At 44.9% G+C, this 14,777-nt stretch overlaps 1 protein-coding gene across 4 annotated transcripts in view; it reads left to right on the forward strand.

Moving 5' to 3' along the window:
* ADAP2 (ArfGAP with dual PH domains 2) overlaps positions 1-14,777 on the forward strand; it is a 46,432-nt gene that overhangs the window by 14,585 nt on the left and 17,070 nt on the right. For 3 of the 4 annotated variants that reach the window (XR_010787466.1, XM_066586056.1, XM_066586058.1), the window contains exons 2-8: positions 2,063-2,190; positions 4,543-4,634; positions 7,370-7,449; positions 7,550-7,662; positions 8,461-8,607; positions 8,692-8,775; positions 9,923-9,985. Coding sequence is in view for 3 of the 4 variants with exons in the window: in XM_066586056.1 (XP_066442153.1) it covers positions 2,063-2,190; positions 4,543-4,634; positions 7,370-7,449; positions 7,550-7,662; positions 8,461-8,607; positions 8,692-8,775; positions 9,923-9,985 (707 nt within the window). In the remaining variant the exon portion in view is untranslated. The remainder of the gene's footprint in view (positions 1-2,062; positions 2,191-4,542; positions 4,635-7,369; positions 7,450-7,549; positions 7,663-8,460; positions 8,608-8,691; positions 8,776-9,922; positions 9,986-14,777) is intronic. The other variant, XM_066586057.1, reaches the window with a different exon arrangement.

A 14,777-nucleotide genomic window follows, 5' to 3' on the forward strand; every position in this document is an offset into this window, starting at 1 on the left:
GGGACCGCAGAAGAGTCTGGAGGGGCGGGACCGCAGAAGAGTCTGGAGGGGCGGGACCGCAGAAGAGTCTGGAGGGGCGGGACCGCAGAAGAGTCTGGAGGGGCGGGACCGCAGAGGAGTCTGGAGGGGCGGGACCGCAGAGGAGTCTGGAGGGGAGGGACCGCAGAAGAGTCTGGAGGGTGGGACCACAGAGGAGTGGGGGTGTCGGATCATGTTATGTTTTTTATGACATGCTGTAGATTATGTGCGTTTATTTCTTTTATATACTGCTGACACAATGCGGTACGGATTGACAATCTGAATTCACTTTCCAGACACGTACTAAGGTCAATATGATAGGAAGTAAATTAACCTTGGAGCATGAGAGGAAACTGGAGCACCTTGCGGAATCATAGAATGGTAGAGTTGGAGGAGACCTCCAGGGTCATTGGGTCCAACCACCTGCTCAGTGCAGGATCACTTAGGCTGCATGCCCACGGGCAATATGTCACTGCGTTATTTCCGGTGATAATACGGGTAACGCGGTGAACGCTTTCCATAGGCTAACTATGGAAAGCGCAGCCTGATGTCCACGAGCAGAGAATCATAGCGATTCTCCGCTGCAATTTGCCGCGATTCTCTGCGGTGAGCCTATCTATGAGACAGGCTCACCACAGAGACTTGTCAGTGCTCTCCCCTCCTCCCCTGCAGCGGAATAGCACTAGCGATATTCCGTCATGGCCGTGGACAGGCAGCCTGAATCATCCCAGGCAGATATTTGTCCAGCCTTTGTTTAAAGACTCGCCACCTCCCATGGTAACCTGTACCACTCATTGATCACCCTCTCTGTCTAATATCTAATCTGTGTCTCCTCCCTTTCAGTTTCATCCCATTGCTACTAGTCTTTCCTTGTGCAGATGAGAATAGGGCTGATCCCTCTACACTGTGACAGCCCTTCAGATATCTGTAGACCGCTATTAAGTCTCCTCAGCCTTCTTTTTTTGCAAGCTAAACATTCCCAGATCCTTTAACCGTTCCTCATCGGACATAATTTGCAGACCGCTCACCATCTTGGTAACTCTGCTCTGAACTCGCTATAGTTTGTCTATGTCTTTTTTTTGAATTGGGGTGCCCAGAAGTTAACACAGTATTCCAGATCAGGTCTGACCAAGGAAGGGTAGTGGGGCAAAATTACCTCACGTGATCTAGACTCTATGCTTCTCACATGTCTTTTTCACATGTGCTGCTTAGCCCAATTCCTCCCATTCTGTATGTGCTTTTTTCATTTTTCTTGCCCAGATGTAGAACTTTGCATTTCTTCCTGTTAAACCATTCTGTTAGTCACCGCCAACTGTTCACGCTTCTCTAGATCTTTTTGAATCCTCTCTCTTCTCTAGTGTTGAACAACACTGGACCTAGGACATTCTTCCACTTGTATGTGCAGCTATTTATGACCACTCTTTGAGTACGATCACTTAGCCAGTTGTGAATCCACATAAACAGTTGCCTTGTCAATCCATATTTCATCATTTTTCAATAAGTATTGTATGAGATACTTTGTCAAATGCTTTACTAGAGTCAAGATATACTATATCCACCACATTTTCCTGATCAACCCAGTCAGTGATTCTGTCATAGAAGGAAATTAGATTAGTCTGGCATGACTTGTTTGTTACACACCCATGTCAGCTGGCTCTGGTTAAGTACTCCATTCTCATTCAAGCAGTTGCATACATGCTGTCTAATAATTTATTCAAAGATCCTTCCCAGTATAGAAGTCAGGCTCACAGGCCTGTAGTTTCCTGGATCCACCTTTTTTCCTTTTTTGAAGATAACAACAACATTTGCTCTTCTCCAATCTTCTGGGACTTCAACTGTTCTCCAGGAAACTGATGCAAACACAGGGAATACATAGAAACCCCATGCAGATTATGTTTTTGGTTAAATTAAAATCCAGGACACCCAGTTCTGCACAACAACAATGTTATCCACAGTGCTGTGTCTTATGAGTTGTATGGTATAAAGTTTACATGTGGAACTTTCCAGTCTCTTTTGGGCACTAGAACCTCTAATCTCTCCACAGAGCCAGTCTGGGCATCATGCAATATTGGGGTTTTCGTTTGCTTGGAGTGTTCTGGGGTTCACCGAATCTCAACTATTGGCAAAGTGAAATCTACACAACTGGACTACATGGAGCATGACCTGATACAGGTGGGAAGTACTGAATTAGGCAGCTACATAATATCCTAGATGTCTCCAATTTACCGTCATTTCAAATTTTTTATAGAGTCCTCTATATTCCACACTGCTCTATAATATACTAAGCTTGTCTCCTATACCCTCATGTCATACAGTATACACTCCTATATATCTCACAGTCCTCTTGTTAAATACTGGACAACTTCCTTATATCTTCATGTCATACTCCCTATAGTCCCACATATTTCACAGCATTCAGTTGCATACTGGACATTTCACCTATACTCTTATGTCATAAATAATACAGTCCTATATATTCAATAGCACTATGATATATATTGGATTAATACCCTTTAGCCTCATGTCACACCCTATGCAGATCTACTGTATATATCCCATACTGCTCTGTTGTTTACTGTGCAGTGTCTGAGGAGCAGTCCCACAGCCAAGGAGACAGGTAGATAAGGCCTTGTCACAGGGTTCTACCATCTCCTCCCCTAAGGGTAGCATGGGATCCGACCATGTTGCTACTGGGCAAGTTTCACAGGAGAAACCTAATCCGCGGTTTACCTTAGAGTCTTTACTCACTCGTGACGCCACCGTTCTGTCCTCTGCTGTGAATCCAGACGTTAAGAATAAATAGTCCACACACAGGGATAAGTTTCTGGTCGGTAGAGCTCGTTTACTTGAATAAATGATGAACAGTTCACAAACTTTGCATCAGCCAGCAGGACAGCGGTGTAATCAGAATGGTGGTGTGACAGCTTTCTACTGGTATACACTCACGTTTAGAAGTCACACTAAGCGCTGCCTGGTGGTTCCTCTCACTTTCTTTCTCTCTCTCTCTGTTCTCCATTTTAGCACGAAAGTGGCCTGGAGGTTCAGCTTCCTGGGTAGATATTAGGCCATCGCTCAGCCTCTTCCATCTTGGGGATCCTTGTAGGACGAGGCACAGTTTCTCCTACTCCTACTCACTAAAAGGCTCTCTCTCTCTTGCAAGAAGACTCATCTACTGCAACTAACTTGCAGACTCTCTCCCAGGATCCAAGACTGTCTGCTCATGCACCTCACCTTGCAAACACATACATAGCATGATCACATGACACACAACAAGATACATTTTTCAGACCTAACACAGACACTATCCAATTCAGTGCTGCAGAGGTGCAATACACATCACAAATGCATACACATTGAGGACACTGGCAATACAAAAGCATGAGACAAACACATTTAACACTTATGGAGTGGTTCTGTTAACTCTGGGCCACTACAACTGGCCAACTCCCCTATACTTTTATCTCATTCCCTGTACAGTCCTAGATATTCCACACTGCTCTGATTTCTACTGGATAGTTCCCTTATATCTTCATTTCATACCCTATATAGTCCTGTATATTCCACACACAAGTTATATACTGGATTGCTCCAACATACCCTCATATCAATAACCTATACACCGCTATATATTTCACATTGCTCTGTTATGTACTGGTCCATTTCTCTATACTCTCATGTCATACCCTTATAGGCACCCTAGTTCTCAGGAAGCTCAGCTGCAGGCACTGACCCCGTTACTGGAGCATAAAAGACTACAGCTCCAGGGAATCAGTGTCTGACAAGCTGAGGAGAGAGCAACATCCTGCTGTGTGGACCTGAGCACCCTGCGTGGTGCACCTTTTCGTTTATTACGTTGAAATGGACTTTTTCTGTTTGTCTTCTGAAATAAACTGAAGTAAGTTTATCAACTGTCTAGTCCAGAGTGTCTGTGCCGCCCCACCCCCTGAAGGACTGTCTCTCACCCTGTACAGATCTATATATTCCATACTGTTCCATAATAGATTGAGCTTCTCCCCTGTGCTCTCATGTCACACCCTTTGCAGTCCTGTATATTCCATATTGCTTTATTACATATTGGACTTCCACTATACCCTCAACTCATACTTTATACACTTCAATATATTCCACATTGCTTTGCTATAAACTGGACCTCTCTCATATCTTCATGTCATACACCTATAGAGTCCTAGATATTCCAGTCTGCTCCTTTATATACTGTACCATTCCCATATACGCTGTTGTGATACCCTGTACGCCTCCTATGTATTCTGCAGCACTTTATTAATATTGGACCGCTCACTTACTGTATATCTTAATGTCATACTGTGTATAATCCTGTACATTCCACACTGTTCAGTTATATAATGGATCTCTCTATATTCTAGACTGTTCTATAATGTAATGGACTGCTCTACTATATCCTTATGAAATGCCTTATGTCATCCTGTATATTTCAAGTTGTTCCATTATACCTGAACCGCTCCCTTACATGTAATATTGTTTTGCCAATTTTGTCGCCTTCAGTTCATGCAGCGTCATGGGAATAAGAAAGCCAAGGAAGACTATGAAGCTTTTGTGCCTCCGTTTTATTACAAACCGACTGAAAAGGACTGCAAGTACGTACGGGGGCTTTGTGTTATGTGTGCGGGTGCAGCAGACTTCAGAATCGTATATTTACTCTGATAATGCAGGGTTATTTCAAATCGGGAAGATCATTTGTAACACTTATAACTCCCGTTTAATCCCTTAATGACGCGGCCCTTTTTTTGTTTTTCATTTTTTTCTTCCCCACTTTTAAAGAATCGTAACTTCTTTATTTATTTATTGATCTAATTGCATGAGGGCTTGTTTTTTGCGGGACGAGTTGTATTTTTCAGTGGTACTACTGTATTTAATGTACTGAAAAACTATTTAAAAATTTAAGGGTAAAATAGAAAAAAAATGCAATTCCGCCATCTTTAGGGTGCCTTGTTTCTAAGGTGTGTATATACTGTAGCAAAAATGACGTATGTTTTTTTTTATTCAGTGGGGGTCAGTACGATTAGTACAATACCAAATTTACATAGTTTATTTTTTATTTTTTTTGCTGTACTACTTTAAAAAATATCCTTGGAAAAAGATAAAATGTTTTCTGACAGCCAGAACCTTTTTAATTTGTTTCATTAACCTTGTAATGTGAGGACTCCTCCTTTTTTGTAGACATCCTGTAGATTCTATTGGTGCCATTTTGGAGTAGATATGACATTTTGTTGCATTTTTTCTTAAAGATGGGATGACCAAAAAAGGGCAATTCTGATGTTGTGGATTTTTTCTTTTCCGATGCCCTTCACTGTGCTGGGTAAATAATGCGTTACTTTAATAGATCGGACTTTTATGTACGCAGCGATACCAAATATGTTTTCAGGGATTTTTTTATTTAGATTTTTTTATAATAAATAAGGCAAAAGGGTTTTTAAAAAAACTTTTACTTTTTATTTTTTAAATAATTAATAAAACTTTTTTTAACTAATTTTTATATATTTTTTTTTATTATTTTTTTTTTTTTAGTCCTCATAGTGGACATAAACTTGCGATTGGTCCTGGCACCCATATTGTATCCATATTGTATGAAGCTGGATCAGCTCCAGATTCCCCTCCATACAAACCCTGAACCTGTATGTCATAGCGTATTAAGGGGTTAATGGCACAACATTTGATATCAGTGGAAACAGAAACTCAAAATGTTTTGTTGCACATCAAAAATGTTTTCCACATCAGAGGTGATCAACGTGAGCCCCTTTGTCACTCAATACACATGGAGCCTGCAGTCAAGTTCCTGCCATACATGTCATAGGGTATCATGACTGACTGATGCGATGGCTTCTGGGATGTGAACTCACAGATCATGGTGGGTTGTTAAGGGGGGCATGAGGACTCTTAACACCCCCCAGCAGGGTTACCACCCGGCTCGGAATTCACATATTACAGGCCGGTATTTTTGAATACCATCCCCAACCGCCCATCTGACACCGAGGCTGGTATTCTCAGTGATTCCAAACCGGGGTGCTGCAACTCCCCACGGGTAATCACACTAGGGGTTCTAATACTCACCTACCACTGGCGTTCCGGTGCGCTTGCGGGTCCCCGTCGCTCCTGCAGGCTGCCACAATGTCCTCCATGCCGACAGAGCACTTCTTTCTGGAAGTGGGGCTTGAATTCCCTTGCCTCCAGCAAAGATAATGCTTCGATTGGCTAGCCAGTGCCGGAGCACCGGCGGTAGGTGAGTATTGGTGTTTGTCTTTTTTTTTAGGTGTAGTCTAGTTAGGGGTTATTTTTGTGTAAATTTTTCCAGAATTTTGGGTGAAAAGTAGGGGGTGCGTCTTACCGTATATGGGTTGGGGGGAACTATTACTACTGAGGGGGTTACTACTATTGCTGATGGGGGGGGGGGGGGGGGGTTACTACTATTGCTGAGGGGGGGGGGGTTAATAGTGCTGAGGGGGGGTTAATAGTGCTGAGGGAGGGTTAATAGTGCTGAGGGAGGTTACTAATATTATTGTGGGGTTAATATTACTGTGGGGGTCGCTATTTCTACTGGGGGCCACTGTGTCAAGTGATACAGCAGCCAGCGAGGCTGCGATAACTAGAGTCCACTGGGTACCCGGAGGTCATATAATATGCTGTGATAAGCCATGCCCCTTTTTAAACCATGGTCGGTATTTTTTCGTGAGAAAGGTGGCAACCCTACCCCCTAGAGACAAACATCACATGTCACAAGGTCCGGGGACCATGGAAAATAAGGAAAACGTTAACTGTCCAATTCTCTGCTCGCTCTCTTGGTGGATATCTGAGGCCTTCATGTGTTACTTTCCCTGACGCGCTTCGCTGTTTCCATGCTTACTTGTGGACGGTCGGATGATTTTCACCCGCAGATGCAATCTTTTCCTTAAAACTGGAGCACCACTTATGAATTGTGCGCCCGCTGGGCGGATCTTCACCAAACCTTGTTCGGAAATGACATTGCACACTCATAACAGGTCGGTTGTTGCCCATAGCAACCAATCAGAGCGCAGCTTTTTTTATACCACGGTAGCTTGAGAAATGAGAGCTGCGCTGTGATTGGTTGCTATGGGCAACAAGGACGTCTTATGGTAGACGGTTCTGCTAAATGAAAAATTTTTTTAGTTTCTGTTTCCATTGCTGTCAGATTTCTGTATCTGAGTGTCATCAAACGTGAATTATGAGGGGTTCAGAACGTTCGTAGTGACCCGTCACACCCCATATTAGCCTCCTTTTCCTGCTCATCGGACAGAATGGTGATGCTAGTGACGCTTGAGTATGACTGCTGCGCCGTTGTTGTCTTCTCCGTTAGGGTACTGCGGGAACAATGGATCCGGGCGAAGTACGAGCGGCAAGAGTTCCGATCAGATAAGACCTCTGTGTATGCAGTTGGTAAGAGCTACTGATTATTGTAGAAGAGGGTCCACAGAGCCGGACGTCAGGAGTACGTCACCACACATCCATAAGGTGGCCTCCATTTTGTTTCTGACAGACTATAAAGAAGGCTTCCTGTGGAAGAAAGGACGAGACAACGGGCAATATTTAAAGAGACTGTTCATATTCTCTGAGAGTGAGGGGCTGCTGAAGTATTACACTAAAGACAAAGTGAGTGTGACGCTGGCGCCGCTTATTCCCAGACTGGTCATCTGTAGTCTGCTTCTGCTGTCATACATTCTGGAGATCAGTGGTGCCTGCCAGAATGGACTAGATACCCTGCTGCAGGTGCTTTGACTGGACATCATGCCTAAGGGAAATTTCACACAAGTAGATGCACAATTGCGCAACGTATATGCGCCATGAACGAGTCATTTTTTTATTTTTTGCATGTGTGTTTGTATTTTACTGACCTTTTTTTTCGCGTGGGACACAACCACGACCCGAATTAAATGGCTATTTGGCTTAATGAGTGCTAGATGTGCGCTTTATCCCGCGGAATTGCGCAGTGTAGACTTTTATGGGGACCATGTACACAAAAGTAGAGCTCGCTGTGTTTATTTCGTGTGTGTGAAATGCGTGCGCCAAAAAAAAAGGAATTGTTAATGAACCCATTGAAATCAATGGGTTCTATTCTCTGCATATTGCGCACGCAAATACACCCGTGTGAAGCCGCTCTACAACTTAAGGCCATAAAAATCATCGTTGGCTCGTTCACTTTTTATTCGGTTAAGCGTTCAGTCATCCTCCGTGACTTATACAGCAAATGTGAATGATTCTCGTGTGAGCGCGCCAATGATGTATCTGCTGTATAAACCGGCCGCGCGAGCGACCCTGACATCATTTGCTCGTTCAAACGATAGTCGTTTGGTGTAACCGGACCCTTACCCCACCTCAGGTCTGTACGCTGCATTCTGGGAAACATGCAGAATTTTAGGGGCATCAACTTATTGTTTTTCTCTTCCTCAGCGTTTTGGACCTAAGGGGGTGATTCCTATTCATAGCCTGAATGCTATATTCCAGTGCGAGAAAATGAAACGCGAGCATGGGCTGGAGATCACGTGTGTGCAGGACGGGCGGACAAGGAGTATATATGTATACCATGAGGATGGGGCGGTGAGTGCCATTGGATACGGAGCCATAGGGGCCCTTCTCCTGGTGAGTTCATGCCTTTCACTAATGCCTGTCTTGTGATGGCAGGAAATTGTCACCTGGTATAACGTCCTTCGCTCGGCGCGGTTTAACTACCTAAAGAAGACATTTCCCGACTCTCCGGAAGTGGAAGTAAGAAGAGGGCAGATAGGCGGTGATCATGTGATACGACGTGTTAGAGTTGATGTTTTACACTTGAGGCGTTCACTGTGTTCAGGATTACCCATTGTGCAGTGATGATGTTCTGTTCTTATAACTGTGGGGGGCGCTCTGTCATCCATCTTTGTTTCTCTGCTGCCCTGATGCTGACAAAGGTGTCACGTGGGATCCCAGGTGTCTTAGTATACTTGAAGGGAGGGATTGCTTACTGAAATGTCCCTTATTAATGATTTTTACAATTTTTGATATATTAGAGTTAGGCCTCCTTCACACAATTGCGCACCCTTTAGCACAACTTTTAGCGCTATGCATGGGGCTTTTTTACACACACGTTGACGTACAGTATTTCATTACACCTTTTCTGCCTGCAGGACATGTTTTTTTGCGCTCAGGACACAAACTGATTGAAACGGCTAATTAGTCTGAGTTCCAGATGTGTTCTTTTTCCATGGAATTACACAGTGTATCACGCATCTCCTTGCGTATTGCGCACGCTTAAGCGCACTAGCGTTGACTTACACAGGGACCTTTGGTGTGGAAGATAGAATATGTTCTATCTTTCTGTGTATTCTATCTTTTTTTTTGCACGACCGAAATGCGCATGAAAAAATACGGGAATGTGAGTAAAGCCATTGATATCAATTGGTTCTATTCACTACGTATTTACATGCGCAAATTTTGCGTGCACAAATAAAATGGGCTCGTGTGAAGGGGGTCTTCGGGTGGTTTTACAAGGGACAACTATCAACTGAAAAACCACTCAAAAGAGCAATTTTCAGCGATGGTTGCCCCTTGTAAACAGGGTGCTGAGCAAGAAGTCTCTCAGTAGTCGCTTCGCTTCTGCTCACTAAAACAAAAGCGACTAGTGAGTAACTTCTCGCTCAGTGTGAACAGGCAGTTCTTCATCTATGAACTGCCTGTTCACAGTGAATGGAGCCGGTCAGGCAGAAGAGATCTGCAGCGCACTCCGTCTCCACTCACTAAACGACTATCCCCGCTGTGTGAAAGTAAAGACCCCATTACACATTATATGGAACATGCCCCCCCCCCCCCCAGTCACTGACAGTCCATGTATTACAGCAGCCATTACTGTCATGTGACACTGCGTTGTGTTTTGTAGTTGATAATGAAGATCACCCGCAGCTACGCCAAATCTGGATATATGCAGAAGACCGGGCCCACGGTGAGTATCTCCTTCCCCATTATAATCTATATTTTATAATATTACTAGCGTACCCGTCGCGCGTTGCTGCGAAGACAGACATACATACATACTTCGTTTTTATATATCTAGATGACGGCAGCAGCGACCACTGAGGTTTTGTAGGCCGCTGCTTCCCCCTTGCAGGCTGAATAAAATAGCCGTTGTGTGGAACATCCAATTTATCCGGCTGCTGTGGCTTCTTGGGAAGATAGCCTAGTACATGTTTGCCCACTTCCAACTCCAATGGAGACTGACTGTAAATGGCTGGCGTGCTCTAGTATTTATGGTTCCAAGCTGTACGTGTCATTGCATACAGTCTGTCTATCTATCTATCTATCTGGGTTATTGCATACAGTCTATCTATCTATCTATCTATCTATGACATCAGGAAATGAGAGAATTTTCCGTACGTAAAATTTGAACGCTAATTCTTTGGCGCTTTGAATTGAATAATCGAGTTGGGACCCATTAACTTTTCCTATTTATGACATAATCAATGCTCGAGCCAAATTTCAAGTTTCTATGACATTGGGAAATGAGAGAATTAAATTCCGTACATAAAATTTGGACGCTAATTCTTTTGCGCTTAGAATTGAATAATCGAGTTGGGATGAGACATAAGGCCTTGCCCATAAGCATTCCCCAACCTCCAAGAACTGAACCTACCTACCTGAATGAGATTTTGTAGGCCGCTGCTTCCCCCTTGCGGGCTGAATAAAATAGCCGTTGGGTGGAACATACAATTTATCCGGCTGCTGTGGCTTCTTAGGAAGATATCCTAGTACTTGTTTACCCACTTCCAACTCCAATGGTAATTGGCTGGCGTGCTCTAGTGGTTCCAAGCTGTACGTGTCATAATAGAGCCTTAATGACCTCACAATGCAGCTTATGAGAACATGTTGGGGCATGTTCGCGCGTTGCTGCGAAGACAGACATACATACATACTACGTTTTTATATATCTAGATGACGGCAGCAGCGACCACTGAGGTTTACCGCTGGGGTATGTCACTCTTATTACTAATGGGGGGAGTGTCACTATTATTACTGCTGTGGGATGTCACTATTATCGCTGGGGTGAAGGTGTCACTATTACCGCTGGGGTATGTGTACATGTGGCAGAAATGGGCAGGGCTCTTTCAGAATAGACCGGGTGCAGATTTTGACTGCTTTTTAGATGCGGAAATGCTGCAGAATTTTCCACAGAAATCTCCGCTGAGGACATTCTGCAGTATTTCCGCGTCCAAAAAGCAGTCAGAATCTGCACCCAGTCTATTCTGAAACAGCCTTGTCCTTTTTAGAACGACGGGGGTAAAATCATACGTTGTGATAAGCCCCGCCCCCTGACGTGTTGGCACTTTGCGATACATAAGTGGGTTTTGGGTTGTAGTTTGGGCACTCGGTCCCTAAAAGGTTCGCCATCACTGGCCTAGTACATGTTTGCCCACTTCCAACTTCAATGGAGACTGACTGTAAATGGCTGGCGTGCTCTAGTATTTATGGTTTCAAGCTGTACGTGTCATTGCATACAGTCTATCTATCTATCTATTTATGTATCAGGGTTATTGCATACAGTCTATCTATCTATCTATCTATCTATCTATCTATGACATCAGGAAATGAGAGAATTAGATTTTGTAGGCCGCTGCTTCCCCCTTGCGGGCTGAATAAAATAGCCGTTGGGTGGAACATACAATTTATCCGGCTGCTGTGGCTTCTTAGGAAGATATCCTAGTACTTGTTTACCCACTTCCAACTCCAATGGTAATTGGCTGGCGTGCTCTAGTGGTTCCAAGCTGTACGTGTCATAATAGAGCCTTAATGACATCACAATGCAGCTTTATAGAACATGTTGGGGCATGTTCAAGGGCGTCCGATGTTGATGACATCAGTGATGACATCACAATAGCAGGTGGCTTACTTATTCGATCTACGTGGGGGGGGGGCGTAACTTTCGACGACGCTCGCGCGCCATTTATCGTAGGATATTTGTACTATGCCTATAATCTTCCCAGGAGTGTACTCAACAACTTCCCAAAGTTTCATGGCGATCGGATGAATGGTGTAGTAGCGCATAAAGGACAAACACGCACGCACGCACGCAGACAGACATACATTCAATTTTATATATATAGACTAGCATACCCGTCGCGCGTTGCTGCGAAGACAGACATACATACATTCGTTTTTATATATCTAGATGACGGCAGCAGCGACCACTGAGGTTTTGTAGGCCGCTGCTTCCCCCTTGCAGGCTGAATAAAATAGCCGTTGTGTGGAACATCCAATTTATCCGGCTGCTGTGGCTTCTTGGGAAGATAGCCTAGTACATGTTTGCCCACTTCCAACTCCAATGGAGACTGACTGTAAATGGCTGGCGTGCTCTAGTATTTATGGTTTCAAGCTGTACGTGTCATTGCATACAGTCTGTCTATCTATCTATCTATCTGGGTTATTGCATACAGTCTATCTATCTATCTATCTATCTATCTATCTATCTATGACATCAGGAAATGAGAGAATTAGATTCCGTACGTAAAATTTGAACGCTAATTCTTTGGCGCTTTGAATTGACTAATCGAGTTGGGACCCATTAACTTTTCCTATTTATGACATAATCAATGCTCGTGCCAAATTTCAAGTTTCTATGACATTGGGAAGTGAGAGAATTAAATTCCGTACATAAAATTTGGACGCTAATTCTTTTGCGCTTAGAATTGAATAATCGAGTTGGGATGAGACATAAGGCCTTGCCCATAAGCATTCCCCAACCTCCAAGAACTGAACCTACCTACCTGAATGAGATTTTGTAGGCCGCTGCTTCCCCCTTGCGGGCTGAATAAAATAGCCGTTGGGTGGAACATACAATTTATCCGGCTGCTGTGGCTTCTTAGGAAGATATCCTAGTACTTGTTTACCCACTTCCAACTCCAATGGTAATTGGCTGGCGTGCTCTAGTGGTTCCAAGCTGTACGTGTCATAATAGAGCCTTAATGACATCACAATGCAGCTTTATAGAACATGTTGGGGCATGTTCAAGGGCGTCCGATGTTGATGACATCAGTGATGACATCACAATAGCAGGTGGCTTACTTATTCGATCTACGTGGGGGGGTGGTAACTTTCGACGACGCTCGCGCGCGCGCCATTTATCGTAGGATAGTTGTACTATGCCTATAATCTTCCCAGGAGTGTACTCAACAACTTCCCAAAGTTTCATGGCGATCGGATGAATGGTGTAGTAGCGCATAAAGGACAGACAGACAGACAGGCAGGCAGGCAGGCAGGCAGGCAGGCAGGCACACAGACATACATTCAATTTTATATATATAGATGTAGCCCGGAGACTACAGATAAGTGTGTGTGTGTGTGTGTGTGTGTGTGGCCTTACCCAACTTTACCCAACTTTAATTAGCATTCAATAAATATGTCTAAAAAAATCAGTACCATATAAAACATGTCTAGACTTCGGCCTCATGTCCACGGCACGCATGGATTTTTCATGTGGATTTCCGCAGTGGATGCACTGCGAGTTATCATTTGTGTTTTTTTTTTTTTTTTTTTTTTTTTTTTTTTATTGCTTGCGCGAGATCGCAGATTGCGTTTTTTTCCCTGCGGATCAGCCGCGATGAAAAAAATCTGCAACCCTTGCAGGCAAAGTTTAAACTTCCACAAAGCGAAAGCTTTAACCACTTCAGGATTAGCTCTTTCTTACAAAATTTTTACAATTCATACAATAAAATTGCCTCTTGGAATTATTAACAAGATCACATCACAGCCAATGTTGGAGCAGTCTGCTGCCAGACACTTTTATGATATATTAACAGGAAATCAGAAGCTGTCGAAAAAATCTCGTATGTTAAACTGGGAGAGGAGTTCTCTATAGAGGAATGGGAAAATCATTTAAATCAGCAGTCCGTTCTACACGAGGCATGACTATTCTAGAATCACAAGTAAAAATACAAATGAGATGGTACTATCCTCCCCAACTAATCGCTAGCAGAATGAGAAGTGGAAATGGTAAATGCTGGAGAGAGTGTGGTCAGAAGGGGTCTTTACTGCACATATTGTGGTCCTGTTCAAAGATAAAGTTTTTGGAACAAAATATATGCTCTGCTTAACTGTGTGTGTGCGCGCCTGTGTGTGTGCGCGCCTGTGTGTGTGCGCGCCTGTGTGTGTGCGCGCCTGTGTGTGTGCGCGCCTGTGTGTGTGCGCGCCTGTGTGTGTGTGCGCGCCTGCCTGTGTGTGTGCGCCTGCCTGTGTGTGCGCGCCTGCCTGTGTGTGCGCGCCTGCCTGTGTGTGCGCGCCTGCCTGTGTGTGCGCGCCTGCCTGTGTGTGCGCGCCTGCCTGTGTGTGCGCGCCTGCGTGTGTGTGCGCGCCTGCGTGTGTGTGCGCGCCTGCCTGTGTGTGTGCGCGCGCCTGTGTGCGCGCGCGCCTGTGTGTGTGCGCGCCTGTGTGCGCGTGCGCGCCTGTGTGTGCGCGCGCCTGTGTGCGCGTGTGCGCGCCTGTGTGTGCGTGTGTGTGTGCGCGCGCGCGCGCCTGTGTGTGTGCGCGCGCGCGCGCGCGCGCCTGTGTGTGTGCGCGCGCGCGCCTGTGTGTGCGCGCGCCTGTGTGTGTGTGCGCGCGCCTGTGTGTGTGTGCGCGCGCCTGTGTGTGTGCGCGCGCCTGTGTGTGTGTGCGCGCGCGCGCGCCTGTGTGTGTGCGCGCGCGCGCGCCTGTGTGTGTGTGCGCGCGCGCGCGCCTGTGTGTGTGCGCGCGCGCGCGCGCCTGTG

This window comes from Eleutherodactylus coqui, chromosome 13, assembly GCF_035609145.1.
Source record: "Eleutherodactylus coqui strain aEleCoq1 chromosome 13, aEleCoq1.hap1, whole genome shotgun sequence".
Lineage (NCBI taxonomy): Eukaryota > Metazoa > Chordata > Amphibia > Anura > Eleutherodactylidae > Eleutherodactylus > Eleutherodactylus coqui.